Source organism: Thalia democratica, chromosome 2 (genome assembly GCF_965202585.1).
Source record: "Thalia democratica chromosome 2, ktThaDemo2.hap1.1, whole genome shotgun sequence".
NCBI classification, from domain to species: domain Eukaryota; kingdom Metazoa; phylum Chordata; class Thaliacea; order Salpida; family Salpidae; genus Thalia; species Thalia democratica.
The window spans coordinates 11,526,025-11,543,256 of NC_139166.1; the positions used below are offsets into that span (position 1 = coordinate 11,526,025).

Below are 17,232 nucleotides of genomic sequence, written 5' to 3' on the forward strand. Positions count from 1 at the left end.
AAACTGTCTGATTATTTCAATTTAAAAATATTCATAACGCTGCATTTTTACCAAAACATACTATCATTCTAGAACGGCTCTAATTAAAAAACACTACGACTGTAAAAATAAAATCTACTGCTAAAAATGTTGGAAAGAACCAAATTTGTAAATAGTTTAAGTAATCCTGGCCCGGTTTGATCTTAAGTATTTATTATATATTTGAATATTTTACTAATTTAAATCCTATAGATCTAATCTGCTTGTTAATTAAATACAATTTAGATTTATAAATAATAATTACGTATCATATTATAACTTATTTCGTAAAAACAAGTTGAACAATACTTTGAAGTGTCAATAAAAAGATTTTTATTTTAGAATAATTTATTTTAAAAGCAAACAAAAAGACCTATGTCTTGCTTGAAATAAAATTAAGCTACATACACAAATTTAATTTCTATATATAGTTGTCCATGAAAGCAACATTAATATTAAGCTGTACTTTTGTTATGCAAAATATATAATTTTTAGTCTGTAATAAATGCTTAACGCAGAAATCAAATCACAACAAAGTTAAAACATTTTACGGTTAACTTAAGAGTAATTTCTTATTGTAACTATAAACGAACTAGAACATAAACTTTTGCAAGTATTTATGTTTATAAAGCAAAAAGCAATTAAAAAACATGGAGCCGTAATAATTTGAAGTATAGTACCAATTGTAGTAAAGGCCATAAAATAGTAAGAATTACAATTGTAATAAGAAGTTTTTAATTCCACTTAGGATTACACTTCTACCATAACAAAAAAGAAATATAGATTAACTTTAGCAACTGTTTAAAACTACAAAACGAACTACAATAGCAAAAGATGTCTCTGTTATACTATGAAAGGCTATCCTTGTTTTTTGTTGTGGTAGAGAAATAAAAGTTTTTCGCTGTTCTTTGGAAGCAATCGATTGCGCATTTGCTCGTACGAATTCCAAGCTTCAGCTTTCAATATTTCAGAATACACAGAAGATGATGGTGCAGCAAGATATTTCTTTGCAAAACTGGCATAATGTGGGTGTTTTGTCTTGTTCAAGTTCCACCAGTTTAGACTTCATCCTCTCCAGAATCTACTTTCAAATTTTCTGTAGCAAAAATGACCTTAGCTTCTGCTTCAAATTCTTAAAAATAAAATTGAAGCAACTGTTTCTCGTCCTCCTGTGTAGCTGTCTTTGACTTTATTTTAAACAAAAAATAGTAAGTTTAAAACTTCTTCGGGTCAAAATTTACAGAGTTTTGTAGTTTTGGTTATTCTGGTGGCAATGTAGGTGAATCACCACCTTGATTAGCCTCAAAACAGATATGTTTTTTAGTATTTAATTTTAGCTGCTCTTTAACATTATTTTTGAGGTAAAATGGAAAGCGAAAAGTCGATATCGTGGATCAACAGCTTCTGTGACTAACAGTAACTTGTTGTCATTCAGGTTTAAATTATTGTTATTGGTAAATACCCTTCTTTCGCAAGTCTCTCCTATGCTTTTGGCAAAAGTTTTACAACATTTAATATATTAGCATGCGGGATCACGCTTGAGTGCATTTCATTTTTTTACTACACTCCTTTCTTACAAATAAAAAAGGTTCGAGCAGCAGAATGGTGTGACTAACCAGTTGCCATTCTACTGGTGAAATATTCGAATTTTGGATCGTTTTTATAGTTAGCCACATAGTAGCAGACACTTTATTTTAGCTTTTTCAGTCTCTCTAGAATATGATATGTTGAGTTCCACCTTGTATCTACATCTTGACCAAGAAACAAGGTTTTTTGTTTTGTTTGTGCGTGGTCAAAAGCTACCTAAATCTTTTTAGTGTTTCGTTCGCTATAGAAGAATGGCTGAAATGGCAAACTATTTTTCGTACCTTTACTAATTGAATCGTAACCTAAAACATTACAACTTTTTAATGACTTTACACAAACGCTCCTAAATAATGAACACTAAAATACTAGCTCAAGCGTATAGATAAAAAATGGTACTGACGAGTTTTACTCTTTGTCTTTTTAATATATCTTGCGTTGTCTCGCAAAACAAATGTGAAAACGATCTAAGGTAATATTCCAATTACTAAGCATATCCTGAATGTAGTTACAGATGTTTTGGCCAGTGTGCTCACTCTCCATTTCCCGGCAATTCAAAATACGATGTTTGAGCTCAAAATTTTCACTTAACTAGTGCGCGGTTAAAGAAATTTATGATTTGTTCTTGAATTTTTCCACATATCGCTTGTGAATGACAAAGACGAAGCATGTGACAACTCTTTAGTAATATTTCTGCTTCAGACTATCATAAGCCTGTGGAAGCATGATTTCGATAAAGTACTAAGTACTTTGAATTACGTATCTTGGCTCTAATTCTGCTAAGAGCTCTATGAAGCCTTGGTCTTCCACAATTGTAAAACGCTGATTGTCCATAGCAATTATATTCATATTTTTTTTATGAACTTTAATTGCTTTAGAATCCGTAATGTCCCAGCGTTTCATAGACTTATAACCATCAAGGCTAGTTTGCCTGATAGCTTCAAGCTTTCTTTTTTTCGGAGGTTTGGGTGTAGTACAACTTTTATCTTTGTCTAAAGATTAACTCTCACTGTGTGGAGTTTTCAATTGCTTGTGCATGAAGGAGGTAGTATAGGATTTAGACTTTCTTCTTACTTTTTTTTATCTTAGCTCCGCAGATATTGCTTACTGCGATAGAATTATCTTACAAACTTGTAGTAAAGTGTTGCCAGACTATTGAAGGCATAATTAATACTGGAAATGAAAAATAACTTTAGAATAATAAATAGTTTTTTAATAATAATAGTATTATAAAATTTAAATGCAGTGAATCTTAATTCTAAATAGTAGTGTAATTTCTCTGCTGTGTGAATCATACTTTGATAAAGCAGTTAATAAAAGTCGTAAAAGTTTTGTTCTTAAATTACGCTTTCAGTTAAATAAAACAATTTATGGATACAAAAAAAAAAACTGTTATTTAAACTACTATGCAAAACATGATACTACAAAATACAAACCAATATGTCTTTAAATAGTTATTAAGCTTATACTCTTAGAATGTTCAAACTTTATTTCTACCGACCTAGAAAGTCACACTTATTTTATTAAATTTAAAATTCGTGTACATTGTTATTTAGCATTTGAACCGAAATAGGTTCACGAGCAAACGTAAAAATCTTAACATATGTAGATAAATAAGAGCGGTTATCCACAAAGCTTAGACTAAACGTATTAACTATGTATTTAATTTTTTTTTAAGAGTCTTAAAAAAATAATACACCATAGTTTTGTACTGTGGGCAAAACTCTAAATCAAAATTGATAAGGCTTTTATAAGTGTAAAAAAAAACATTATCCACTCAAGCTTAAAATTATCAACTAGTTTAACATTTAGCTTTTGACAAACAATAAAGCATAATTCGAAAAGTTCATAGTGCTCTACCAAATCCAAAATTTCGGATTCGGCCGAATCCAAATCTTATTTTGAAATTATGATTCGGCCGAATACAAATCCAAGCCTCATTTTGAAATTAGGATTAGGCCGGATTTAAATCCAAGTTCAACACGGCCGGATTCGTCTAAATCCGAGTCCGAATCTTGATTCGGTAGATCATTACTTTTAACACGTAATGAAATATTTATTAAAATGTTATAAAACTAATACTTCAAAAGCTTAAACATAATAATATAATTAAAGCTTTTTGTAAGTAAGAATTTTTCTAATGTAATTTACAATAGTATGTAAAAACAATCGATCAGTTTATTCAATTAAAGATTAAGTAAAAATTTAATCTAATAATAAACAACATACAACTTTATTATTGTGATTGAACTATTTATATCATTGTTAAAAATTACTTTAAAAAGCTACAAATATATTCATAATTTCAGTTACACTTATAGATATATATATATATAAACGAGTACTAATGTTGAAAAAGTATGTTGATTTCAATATATCTGATTGAAATATCTTGTAAACTAATAATGATGTATGTACTACAAACCTTTATCGGAAAATTTCTTACTACCGTCGAAGATTTTGTGCAAAGTAAAAATGTTTTTTTAATTTTGAAAAAAATCTTTAAAAAAAGCCAAGACATATGTTGCAAAACCCTTTCTCCAAAACCTACAGTGATTGGAAATATTGATCATTCACAAAATTCGTTATAAAAGTGAAATTGAACTAAAAGTCTTACTAAGCTACAAATGTTTAGTTTATAAAAAAAAGATTACGAAAAAATAGCTTAGCACCTGTAATTACCAAAAAGATTTATTGTTTATATTTATGTTAATTTTATTTTGTTTTTTCAAAAAAAATTTGGTTGAAGTTTATACCGGTGTTTACTTAATCAATGAAGTTTTTGAGAAAATTAATTTAAATTATATTTTAATAGTTAAGTTATAGTAACATCAATATATACTATAAAATTTATTTTCAATATTTATTTAACAATTGAATAAAAAGTTTACAAATAATAAAATTGATTAAAATCAGTAGAAACAAGCTTACTTAAATTATAGTTTTTAAAAAGGAGATGAAAAACTTAGTTTATGACTTTTTCTCAGTCAATTTCAAGCTTAGATACCTTACAGAACAAACCTTATATTTTATTATTACGTTACTTTTTTATTGTTTTCCATAAGAGAAACTTGATACAATTTTCATGTTAAACAAAATACCTAAAATGTAAAGAATATTGTTTAAGTTTTATTACTGTGCATTACTTTTGTGCACAATGGAAAACATTTGCATGTAGTTTATTTACTAAATGGGTATTATTTTAAATAATTACGAGTCCAAGCATTTTTTACACAGTTTTTTGAGATAAGTAGTTTCATTTGTAACAAGAAAATTATTATGAAACTAAGAGATAAACACTGCTTAAATGCTAATATGTCTTTTTCTCATGTTTAAGTAAAAATAGTAAAGTCTTTTTATTGTTTGAAATTGTTAAACAGGTACTTAAAACGTAATAAATCAAATTAAACCAAGTTACCGAAAAAAAATTTACTTAAATTATATTCTTGCTAAGCGTGCAACATTTACTTACATGTTCACGGGCCGCAGAATTTCTTTTCCTGGGCCGCATTCAATTTTACTCGCGGGCCGAAGAAGATTTCGGCGAAGATACGCGGAAATATCGTCTAATGTAGGGGTGGGCAACGTAAATAATTGACGGGCCGGATCCAAAAAAAATTAGTCCTCAGCGGGCCGAAGCATTTCGAGTAAGTGATCTACCAGATTCAGTTGGATCCTTTTTTTAGATCCGGATCTTTATTCAAAAATGTTATCCAGATCCGGCTAAATACTAGTTTTAGACAAGGTTTCTTATACGAATAGAACTAATTTCAAAAGACTTCGATCCGGCTGGACGCTAATTGATCTGGTGTTTAATAATTTGAATAATTTATTAGTTACCAAGGTAATCAAGTATAAAATGTTAAGTTTTTTTTATAAAGTACTCATAATTCTGTATTTGTTACAACTCTGGACCGATTTAATACTAGTTGGTTTTATAAAAACAAATATTTACTTACTAAAAGTTACTCGAGCCTAAAATTTCAAACTAAAACATTGAAATTTTTTAACAATTTGAAATTATCTAATCCTTGGCTCGAGGCTACATTATTAATATTATTCAGAAGTTCAATAACATCACTATATTAAACTAATATCTTTTTATTTTTTTTTATGAAGATTCATTTAAAATTTTGTTAGATGGTAAACTGTTATTACAAACATACATAAATAAATTTCCTAATCAAATCATACTTAAAGTTCATGAGATATTGTTTTGAAATATTGTCATCAGTTGGTCATAATTAAACAATTTAATTGATCAAAATTCCTTAATTAAAATATCAAAAGCAGAAAAGTGTGCAAACTGTAGTCTCAACTTGGAATATTCTACTAAAATGTGAAGTTGAGCAGTTTTACTAAAAGTAGGTGTCAATGTTAAAAAAAAATAATTTTCTTAACATTTATAAGAACAACTCACTACACATCTTGGATATACATCATTTTTACATGTAATTTTAAAGAAAATTATTATGATAGGTAAGATCATCAAAGCTAGTTCAGCAAACAATTTTTTTTTGATAATTTAAGAAAAAGTTAATTTAACTGACTTTAAAAAGGCGAGGTACTATAACAAAAGAGTATTTTTTTTACTACAAAAATTAAAAGCCACTTTAAAAAATGTTTTCAGGTTAAAATCTTACAGTTTTTTTTTTAGGAAAATAATTTAGAAAAGGTTTTTCAAGAAATTTTGTAATATTAAGATTTGCTTGTAGGATTTCATATAAATTTTTTAAATGCCTAGCTGGCCGGATTATAGACTCGCGGGCCGGATGAATTTTGTTCGCGGGCCGGATTCCATTTAAATTTTAAAAAGGTTTAGGGGCCGTACGTTGCCCTACCCTAGTCTAATGGTTGGTAAGTTTTGACACACACATATGTATATATAGAATAATTAGTTTTTTATAGATAAAAGTATAATAACCGAAAAATATGAGAAAGACTTTATTTAAACTAAAATAGTAACAAAATAAAAAAAACAAAAATATGTTTTTAAACTTCAATTATGTATTGCTATTTAAAAAGTTTTCATTAAATATTGTAGCTTTTGCAAAATCATCCAATTTTTAAGGTTGCTTGCGGAGTTCTTTTTTCATCAGCACTATCGGGTCAGTTCTCAATTGTCCAAACTCAACATTGTACCCGCATTTTTTGTAAAATTCCACCACATCGTGTGAGGAGCTCACCACGCAGCAATTAAATCCTCTTTTCAATACCCAATCCTCAGCGGCCAACAGCATTCTCTTACCAAGCTTTTTTCCTCTATAATCTTCTGATACTGTCACTAAAAACAATAAGTTATTTATTATAAAGTACATAGTTTATGAACAGTTAATCCCTATAGATTTATAAAATTAAATTTTACTCCAGTAGATAAGCTTTAGAATTTGAAACTTTTTTAATTAAATTAATTATATGTCTTGACTAGTTATTGTTTTGACTTTCTTTAAATATAACACATCAAGTTGACTTACCTAAATCAAACTTAACAGTAGTGTTTATTTCAATAAATTTTTCCCAATATATTTTTTCAACATTATTAAAGTCTTTTATTTTTTCGACAAGAACATGTCCCATTATTTTATGAGGATTAACGGAAGTATCCACGTATGCAAATGAAGTTGGTAGGTCATCACAAGAACTTGCTAATGACTCCATCCTATTTTTTATTTGTTTGTAAACTTATTTAATTATAAATCTACAAATTCTCTTATTTTAAGTCATCAAGTTGGTAGTTTATCACAAGACTGTGCTAGTATATCTGTCTTGAGTAATAAGAATATTATTTGGTATATACACAAATAGAGCAACTTTCAACTACCAACTAACTTAACAGTACATAAAAACATCAATTTCAAACTTCAAGTAAGAGTTTCTCATACTAAAAAGAAAACTAATCTATTTTAGTTTAGATGTTAAAGTTTTACACAAAAGCTTTAGCTTGATACATAATAAGCAATCTATAAACTAAGTAATACAAACGGAGAATTCCATACAAACTCACTTAATATCAAAGTAGAAAGGAAATTCCTTTTCTATCAGTTGATAGCAATCTTCTCGGAATTGAGGTTGTAGTTTATTAACAGGCATGAGCTCGAATTTCCTCGAACCATTTTTCATTTGCATTATTTTTGTATTTTCACCTATTCCGCTCATTTTTTGTTAGTTATTATAGTTTTCTATTAAGAATTTAAGTAAATAATTATTAAATTATTCAAACATTACAGACTTTGACTTATTTAGAAGAAAAACAGAAAAGAAAATTTAAATAACTCATACATATTTAGAGCTATTTTTATCAGTAGAATACAAAGATTACAATTACTTAAATTATTTAAATCTAACAACTACAAAATAATAATTCAAACTTATCAAATTTACTAACATATAACAAACTCCAGTAAAACAGTAAAACTACAATCCAATAAATTAGAAATAAACGCTTAAAGAAATGTCACGTATTAGCAAAAAACCGGTGTAGTCTAAATAAAATTGCTTAAATTGAATTGGGAACAAAAAATAAAATTAATTGTACGTACATGTTACTTCTTCAGCTGCTAAATGCAAATGACAGATTTATTTGCTGTCTTGGCATGTTTACAATAAAATTCTGAAAGCATATGATGTAAAATTATAATAAAATACTCTTGAATGTAGAATATTTATACATTTCTTGTTTTTTAATTAGCAGTTATAAAGTTACACTAGTTGTTCATCTAAGAGTTGCTCTCTTAGTGAATTTCTTCTTTGTGCTTAAGTAAATGTAAAGTAAAATATTACTTAGAAAGCACTTCTAACATACATTTTTTGTCTAATTGGTTTCCATTTAAAAATAGTATACCATTAAATTTTTATAATTTGCTTTGAAACTTTTTAACTTCTCTAACGTTTTTAATAAAAAGTTTCTTGTCTAAATTTAATAATAAGTTAAGTTAAATAAAAAGGATACTATAAATGAATAAAAATGATTTTTAAAGTAACGTATTTGTATACATTGCTTAACATTGTTAATAAAAATGCTAATAAACAATTTAAGATTCTTTACTATATTTAGATAGAAACTATAAATATACTTTTAAATACCATGTTATTTGTTTTTATATTATCTTATATATTTAAATTTTAGAGTGAAAATTTTATGATTTAACCTTAGTTCTTTTATAACTTTGTTATTTACTAATTTCAGAGTTACTAATTTACCTGGAAACCTGGTAAAATCTGGAAAAACCTGGAACTTGACAATTTAGGCTAAAATTACCTGGAAAAACCAAGAATTTGAGAAATTTTGAAAAAACCTGGAAAAACCAGGAATTTTTAACAATTTAAACATTTTCAGTTGTAAAATTTGATTTGACACAAAAAATCTATCATATAATCAAGGTTTGTTGTCATAAAAAATTTTTTGTTAAAAAACACATTTACAGTAACTTGACAGTATCTTCTCAATATTTTTATACTGTTTAACACAGTTTCTTAAATAGAAATTAACTTAAAACTAAAAGTAGACCCAAAAATGTGTACTTTTAAAAACTTTGAAGAAATTTGGAAAGCCTGGAAAAAGATTTGAAAAAACGACTGGCAACCCTGTAATTTATTTGTTTAATTACCATTATGTTTTAAAACTCTAGGTAATTTTTGAAAGTTCCAGGATAAACTTAAAAATTGCTTATTAATTAGTGATTATCAATGTCATAAGTGGTCATAAGTACTTGTTTCTTACTTTTGTTTACAGAGTAAATAATAATTGTCATCCAATACACAAAAACTTTGGATCGAAATGTTTTTTTATGTTACAATAACAGTGATTCAGTCTAAAAGCAGCATTTTCTAACCTGCTATTCTTTAGATTATTTATCAAAATTACTATTTTGATTTATCTTTAGAATTTTTACAAACTTTTTTATATGAATTTATTTATTCCTTTAGTATGCTCATATAAATATAAAAGTGGTATATATGCTTTTCGTATAAAGTTGCTGAGTTTACTATCTCAATTTAATTTATAATAGATTAATCTAGTTTTCTAAGTGTGCCTAGAAGGTTTTTCTTTTTTTAATTTTGTAAATATTAATTGCTTCTTTATTGTTACATTTTTAGGCTTAGAAGAGTGGGTAGCAGTCATGTTATAATCAAGATGCCAGTTAATTACAGCTGTTAATATCAGCTGTTTACTATAGCAACTAAAATGCTAAAGTAACAATTTGTAGCTAACTTTTTCACATTTTTTACCTTATATTAAAATTTCATTAGTTATTTTTATTTTTTACTTTTGTTTTAATAAAATTAGTAAAAAGTTAACTTTTAAAATTTTTAATTTACATTGTACTTTATTATTATAACATTTTGTTTGTAAAATTAAAACAGTATATCATATTAATTTTATACATAAGCTCTTTCTTTTAAAACAAAAATAAAGTTCTTTAGCTTAATGCTTTAAAAAAAAAAAACTTGTAAAGTACAAAAAAAAATTTTCTGTGATTTTAAGTTTTAATTAACATTTTTGTTTATTGACTATAATTTTTTGTATCATGTGTTTAAAAAAAATACATAATTTCTTTAAGGTACCACAAATTTAAATGTTTCAACATCTTAATATATTTATAAAAGTTTTTAAATTTTAAATTTTAAAAATTTTCAGGAAAAGTTCTTTGAAATATTAATGATATGGTTATACTTAATAAAAAAAACAAATTAATATCAAAATGTTAAAAAATATATTCATCCTCCTATGATCTTAAAAATCAATTTTTTTTTCTTTTATTTCTCATTAACAACAATTTTTAATGGGCCATAATAATTTTGGTTAAATTCAATCTATAAAAATAGAACAATTAAACCAACGCCAGGCTTTAAAAACAAGTTTATTGTTAATGAAAAATTGTTTTTAGATTTTTAAATGTAGTTAAAATTTAATAATATATATTATTTTTATAAATAAAATTTTCAATACAATGGTGAAACTATTTTTCATCCTTGTTATTAGTGCAACATAAACCTTGGCAAATTATTAATTTTTAATTTAAATTAATTTATTTTTAAACTACATTTTAAAATCTAGAACAGTTCTATTTATTAGAGAAAAGATTAAACATTGCATGTAACATATTGAGGTGAATATTTTACCCTTATTTATGTAAAAATATTAAAAGACAGCTATTCTACAATATACTATAAATAATTAACCTTAACTATGAAATTCACCTCTTTTATATTTTTTTTTTAAATATAAACAATTTTGAAAAAATTATAAACAGGTAAATTATACACATAAACTTATTACCCAAAACACTAAACCTAGTGTTAAATTAAAATGAAATAATTCATTCACCTAAAAAAAACAATTAAATTTTAAAATATGCTAGATAAACTTATGTGTATTATCATTGTTTTACTAAGAAATGCTACAGATTATCAAACTGCATACAAAAACTGCTTGTTCAAGTAGGGTAGTTTTAGAATATTTTAATAGAAACATTTAGCAGTTTTATAAAGGATATTTATTTTATTTTACAAGATAAAGGCATTGATAATTAAGTAATTTTGTAAAATTCTTGGAAATTTTTTCAATTTTAATCACACTTTAAAGAATTTTAATTAACCTTTTACCATTCAAAGACTTGTTTTTGAATATAAGGAACTCAGTAAATTTAAACTGACAAAATCTGGTATTTTTTAATATTTAGTTAAACTTCCTGACTGTTAAAAAAAAACCTTACTATTCTTGTTATTTGTCTTTTTTTTCTGCTTTTCCTGAGTTTTCTGACTTTTCCTGACCTTGTTTCAACTCTGCTTAATTTACAAAACTAGTTGTAAAAACCTTGAGTTGTACACTAAAACTTTCAGGTATAATTTTTTTTTAGATAAATTACCTAATTATAATAAAAAAAGACTCAATAAATTTGCCACATTAAAAATTAAAAATTTTAAATAGATTTCTACTTAGCAAATAGTAGTTTCAAGTTTGTAAACAAAAATAATAAATTATATTCAAATTACTTTTAAGTGAAATCTATGTCTTAATAAAATAATTTATAATGAATCTTAAAAAATTATAATAATCAAACTTTATTTTCAAGTTTAAAAATTCAAATAATTTGATAAATGTAGGATATAAGACAAAAAATTGTCTATTTCATCTAATTTTTGGAAAAAAAAATCAAATAATAAATTAACTTAACATCAATTAGTTCCAAAGCTACAATGTTTTTAGTTTATTAACCATTTAAATAAGTGGAAGATACTTTTCTTTAATTTTTCTAACCAAACATTACCTACAACTATAAGGTTAAAAGGTAGTTATGATTAAATTAACAATAAAGTGACTAAAATTAACCTTATGAAAATAAAAAACATAAACTTACATTTAAGGCATTCATATTTATAAAAACAATATGGTTTTAAATATGTTGGTGTAATTGAATATATGAAACTTTTATGTTCTCAACTTGTAAAATACAGCTTTTTCTTTCATAAGAAATTTTAATTCTATTGCCGGGGATTTTATTTTTTTATTCTACTGCGGGGATTTTGTGCTCTGCGATTTAACATCTCTGGTGGGTAGGTTTCAAGTTTGCACGATCGTACAAAGTTGAACGAGGGGACAAAATTACACAAAGATAAAATTGCATTAAAAATATTTTGTATAAAGGGTATAAATCCTATATATTTTAAATCTTTTTAAATCTTATAATCAAAAACATTAAGACCACTGTACAACCATAAACTTTAATGTATTTGCAGGTTATATAAAAAGCAAAACTAAATAAAAATGGGTCTCACATTCAGCAAGATATTCGACTTTTTTATCAGCAAACACATAAATTTGAAAATCATAACTAAATCTTTAGTTTTAACTAAGCTGTTCAACCAAAAAATTGATATATTTGCAGGTTATATAAAAAAGCAAAACTAAACAAAAACGGGTCTCACGTTTAGCAAAATATTCGACCCCTGTTGTGCAAGAACCAATATTAGAAAATAATAACTGATTTTTTTTGTAACTATACTATACAACCATAAACTTAAATATATTTGCAGGTTATATACAAAAATAAAACTAAACAAAAATGGGGCTCACGTTCAGCAAGATGTTCGACTTCCTTATCAGCAAACACATATATTTGAAAATCATAAATAAATTTTAATTTTTAACTAAACTGTACAACCAAAAATTGATATATTTGCAGCTTATATATAGAAGTCAAACTAAACAATAATGGGGCTCACATTCAGCAAAATGTTCGACTTTCTTATCAGCAAACACATATATTTGAAAATCATGACTAAATTTGTATTTTTAACTAAACTGTACAACCATAAACTTTAATATATTTTCAGGTTATAACAAAAATAAAACTAAACAAAAATGGGTGTCACATTCAGCAAAATATTCGACTCGCTGTTCGGAAAGAAGCAGATGAGCATGCTTATGGTGGGCTTGGACGCGGCGGGGAAAACGACCATTTTGTACAAGCTGAAGCTGGGTGACGTGGTCAACACCATACCCACCATCGGGTTCAACGTTGAAACTGTCGAGTACAAGAACATATCTTTCACTGTGTGGGATGTTAGTTTGTTTATTACTAGATTTAGTTTATAAATGTTTTTTTTTTGTGGAGTACAAGAACATATCTTTCACTGTGTGGGATGTTAGTTTGTTTATTAGTAGATTACCTTTATTGTTTTAAATATATATGTTCAGTACAAGAACATATCTTTCATTGTGTGGAATGTGGGTTTTTTATCCAAGTAAATGAACACAATGTTTCAAAATCAATGTAAACATAAGTGGCGCGTGACTTATTTTAAAGTAAATTAGAAATCAAGTAAAATCATTTACAGTTTAAGTCAAATATTTTTTTATGCTAAATAAACTTTCTTAGATTTTGAGTATTAGTTATTTTCTATTTTTCAAAATTGAATATGTAACATTTATTGTATATATAAATCAAAAGCAAATAAGAAATAAAAATCTCCTTCTAACTAGCTAATGAAGCACACTAAAAGTTAGACACAAATGTTTACTAATTTGAAAACTTTATGATAGTAGTTTTCGTTGTTGATAAATAAATTTTGAAATATATTAACTCGAGATACAGTTTCTTAATTAATTTTAACGGCGTCTTAAACAGAAAAAAACTTGCTGTTAAGAATTAATATATTTCTAAATTAACAAAGTTCTAAACTTACAATCTAAATTCTGGCTAACATTTGCAACCCTGATTACTCCAAATTACTTTTTGTAAACTTTTACTTTTTACAAATTTTGTATGTCTATTTTATTTTTTTACAATGTTGCTCTAATCAATTCAGAAAATATAGTAAAATAAAATATTGAATTAATAAGCCATTTTAGATTGGTGGCCAAGAAAAAATACGTAGTCTGTGGAAATACTACTATCAAAACGCAAAAGGTAAATATTTTAAATAACAGTATTGAATTAATTACAAATATACCTTGTTAATAATTTTTTAGATTTATTAAGAAAAACTATAATAGACTATAGTTAAACTAACAGTTTTAGATAACATTTAACCAATCTAGCCCTAACTTAAAATTACGTTGATCAATTTTAAAGGAGACCTAAAACTTTAGCTTGCTTTTTATGATATTAAGTGTAATCAAATAAGTTGTTAAAAAAATAGAAGGTAAAGTAAATAAAATTTGATTTTTAAATAACAGAAGTAAAAAAAACTTATCAAAATAATTATTAACATTAACATAACTAGTAATATTATCTAAGCCAGGAGTATTTTTTATTGATTACACATATGCAGATAAGTTTTATCTTTGTTTTACACATTACTGTATTTAAGACTTCAAAGTTTAATTTACAAATATTTATAATCTTTTAAGATTGTTATTTATACACACTCATATAAGTAAACTATCACTAAAGCTACAAAAGAATATTTGAAAGAAATCTGAAATATTTGTAAAATTTATGTTTTATTCTATATTTATAACAATACTTTTAATGTGAACTAGGGATCATCTTTGTTGTGGATTCAAACGATCCGGAACGTGTCAACGAAGCGAGAGCGGAACTTGAAAAGCTCCTTACTGAAGATGAATTGAGGGATGCTGTGTTGCTCGTACTTGCTAACAAACAGGTATGAAATTGTTTTTGTTATCCTACAGATAGTAAGTATAATTTAACATCTTGGTTAACTATCACATGTTCACAAAAAAAGCAGCTGAACTCAAAAATAGGAACTTTTTAAGTTAATTTTTAATACTTTTTCGAATTATCAAAGTTCAACTATAACAATAAATGATTTATTTGTTTGTAATAAAAACGAAAGTTATTGAGAGGACATAAAAGGTATCCAAGTGGTTAACGATTCCACAACTAAATTTTTTTTAGTTCACCATGGCCTAGCACAAAATATCCTGAGCGCTTTTTCTTTATTTTATATAAACAATAAACATAGTGCAAGCGGTATAACTGAAATTTTTTGTAGCAACCTTAAACTTTTATTTTAATTTGTTATACAGGACCTGCCAAACGCAGTTGAGATAACAGACTTGATGCAGCAACTGGGCCTACCCAACCTGATAAACAGAGAATGGTACATACAGGCAACTTGTGCCATCAGTGGTGACGGCTTGCACGAAGGACTTGATTGGCTCTGTACTGCATTGAACAATACCAAATAGATAAAAAAAAGTTCATGTAGATTTACACTTGAACAGAACTAATAAATAAAAAAACATTACATTCTGAGATTTTATAGTTCTCTACAGACAATAATAGTACCAATATTTATAAAAAAGTATTCTTAGTTTTTTTTTAGTTCATGTGTAGTTCTTGCAAAATAAATTATATAAATATTTAAATATCTAAAATTGTTATACATAGTTTCTAAATACGTACGAGTTTAAGCTATATGTCTATTGTTTTATGATTTTATTAAACATTGTTCTTTACATAACGAAAAATCAGATGGGATTTTCCGCGTACTTTATTGAACAAAAATAATAAAAAAATTGGACAAGACCAATAAAAAAAAAATTTGAACATTTTTTTGTTGTTTCTTAGTTCTTAACTATATAGTTAATATAAAAAACTGTTTGTAGTTTTTTTTTGTTTAGTGCATTCGTAGTTCTTAATAATAAAGTTAAGAGTAACAAAGTTAAAAACTCATACATACAGTTTCTTATTACATAGCTATTCAAATTTTGTGTCGATATTGGTTATTATTACATAACTAAATTACATGTACTTCTCAGTATCATTATTGAGTAGTAAATGAACAAACAAAACATAAGTTTTGTATAAAAAAACCTTGTCATTATTGTATAAAATTCAAAACATAATTTAATGTATGTAATTTCATTTAAGGATTGATGATAATCCGTAATGCGTAAAAGGAAAATATAAGTTTAATATACGCATTTTAAAAACATCTTCATTTTCTAACTTTTAACGAACACTTTTAGTACAAAAAGTTAGCGGTAGTAAACTCCAAATGTTTTTTGTCGTAATTGATAAGATTTAACAGTTGCAGTAACTTTTAAGAAACTTAGTTGCTTTATATACAAAAAATTGTCTTTATTTAATTTAAACCAAAATTATCGTATCTACAAAGCAAGAAAAATCCTTTAAGATGATCTGTGTCTACTTAAAATAATAATTGTAAGCTTCATTATTTTTTTATGAAAACGTGTTTAAGCAAATACGTGACTTTGAAAACTTGTGAAACATCAACCCTATCCAGTTTTAGAAGAGCTATGTGACACATCACGTAAATATATAAAAACATTGATAAAAAAATTTAAAAAGAGAGTTGTTTGCTTCTCTCAAAGTACGAGCAAATTGTTCATTTTCTAATGTAATATACGCCTTTATGCCCTGGTATAGAAAGTAATTTGAATATAAAACTAAAACATTCTAGATCTTCATGAAAAACTATATAAAGACTTGGTAAACTTGTGAACACCTAGTTCTTTCTTAAGTACTGATTACTAAGGATACTTAGCGGGTTTTAAATTATAAAACTATAAAACGGTTAACTCAGAAAAGTTTATAAAGAATTTGAAATCGTTTTTTAAAAGTTTTAAACATTTTTATTGTAGTTTTTTATTACATTTTCATATTCAAATATTGTTTGTTTTTGAGATCTTACAATTTTCTCATCAACATTGACACAGTTACATGACAATTTAAATTCTTTCTTAAAAAAATATCAAACAGACTATATCTCAAAATGTGCTATATGTATCAATAAAAAAAGTTGGTCTTATTAATAACTACAAGCCTTTTCTTTCTATTTGTAAAATTTCATTTTTAATTTTAATATATAAGAAAAATAATCAAAATAAGTATACTTTAAAACTTATTTTAATCATATCTTTTTAAAATTTTACAAAAAGAAAAAATGGCTTGTAGATATAAATAAGAAAAATATAAGTATTCTTTTTTTTTCAAATGTATACTACTTTTTAAGTTGTGGCCCTTTAATTTTTTTAGAATTTGAGTTTTCGTGCACCCCATTGACACACAGTTGCCAAACACTCTGACTACCTCAGAATTGTATAAAAAAATACTCCGGCTGATTTGAACTTTTTTAATTAAACAATAATCTGAGGCATACTCAAGTTAATTGATTTTATTTTAAAACTCTGAC

The 17,232-nt window shown here is 25.9% G+C and overlaps 1 protein-coding gene across 1 annotated transcript; it reads left to right on the forward strand.

The window, feature by feature from the left end:
- Positions 1–11,843: 11,843 nt before the first annotated feature.
- LOC145849881 (ADP-ribosylation factor 2-like) lies at positions 11,844–15,262 on the forward strand. Its single transcript, XM_082954974.1, has 5 exons — positions 11,844–11,863; positions 12,955–13,168; positions 13,958–14,015; positions 14,591–14,715; positions 15,101–15,262. Exons 2-5 carry the CDS (start codon positions 12,968–12,970, stop codon positions 15,260–15,262), a joined length of 546 nt encoding a protein of 181 aa, XP_082811100.1. The 5' UTR covers positions 11,844–11,863; positions 12,955–12,967.
- The last annotated feature ends 1,970 nt before the right edge of the window (positions 15,263–17,232 follow it).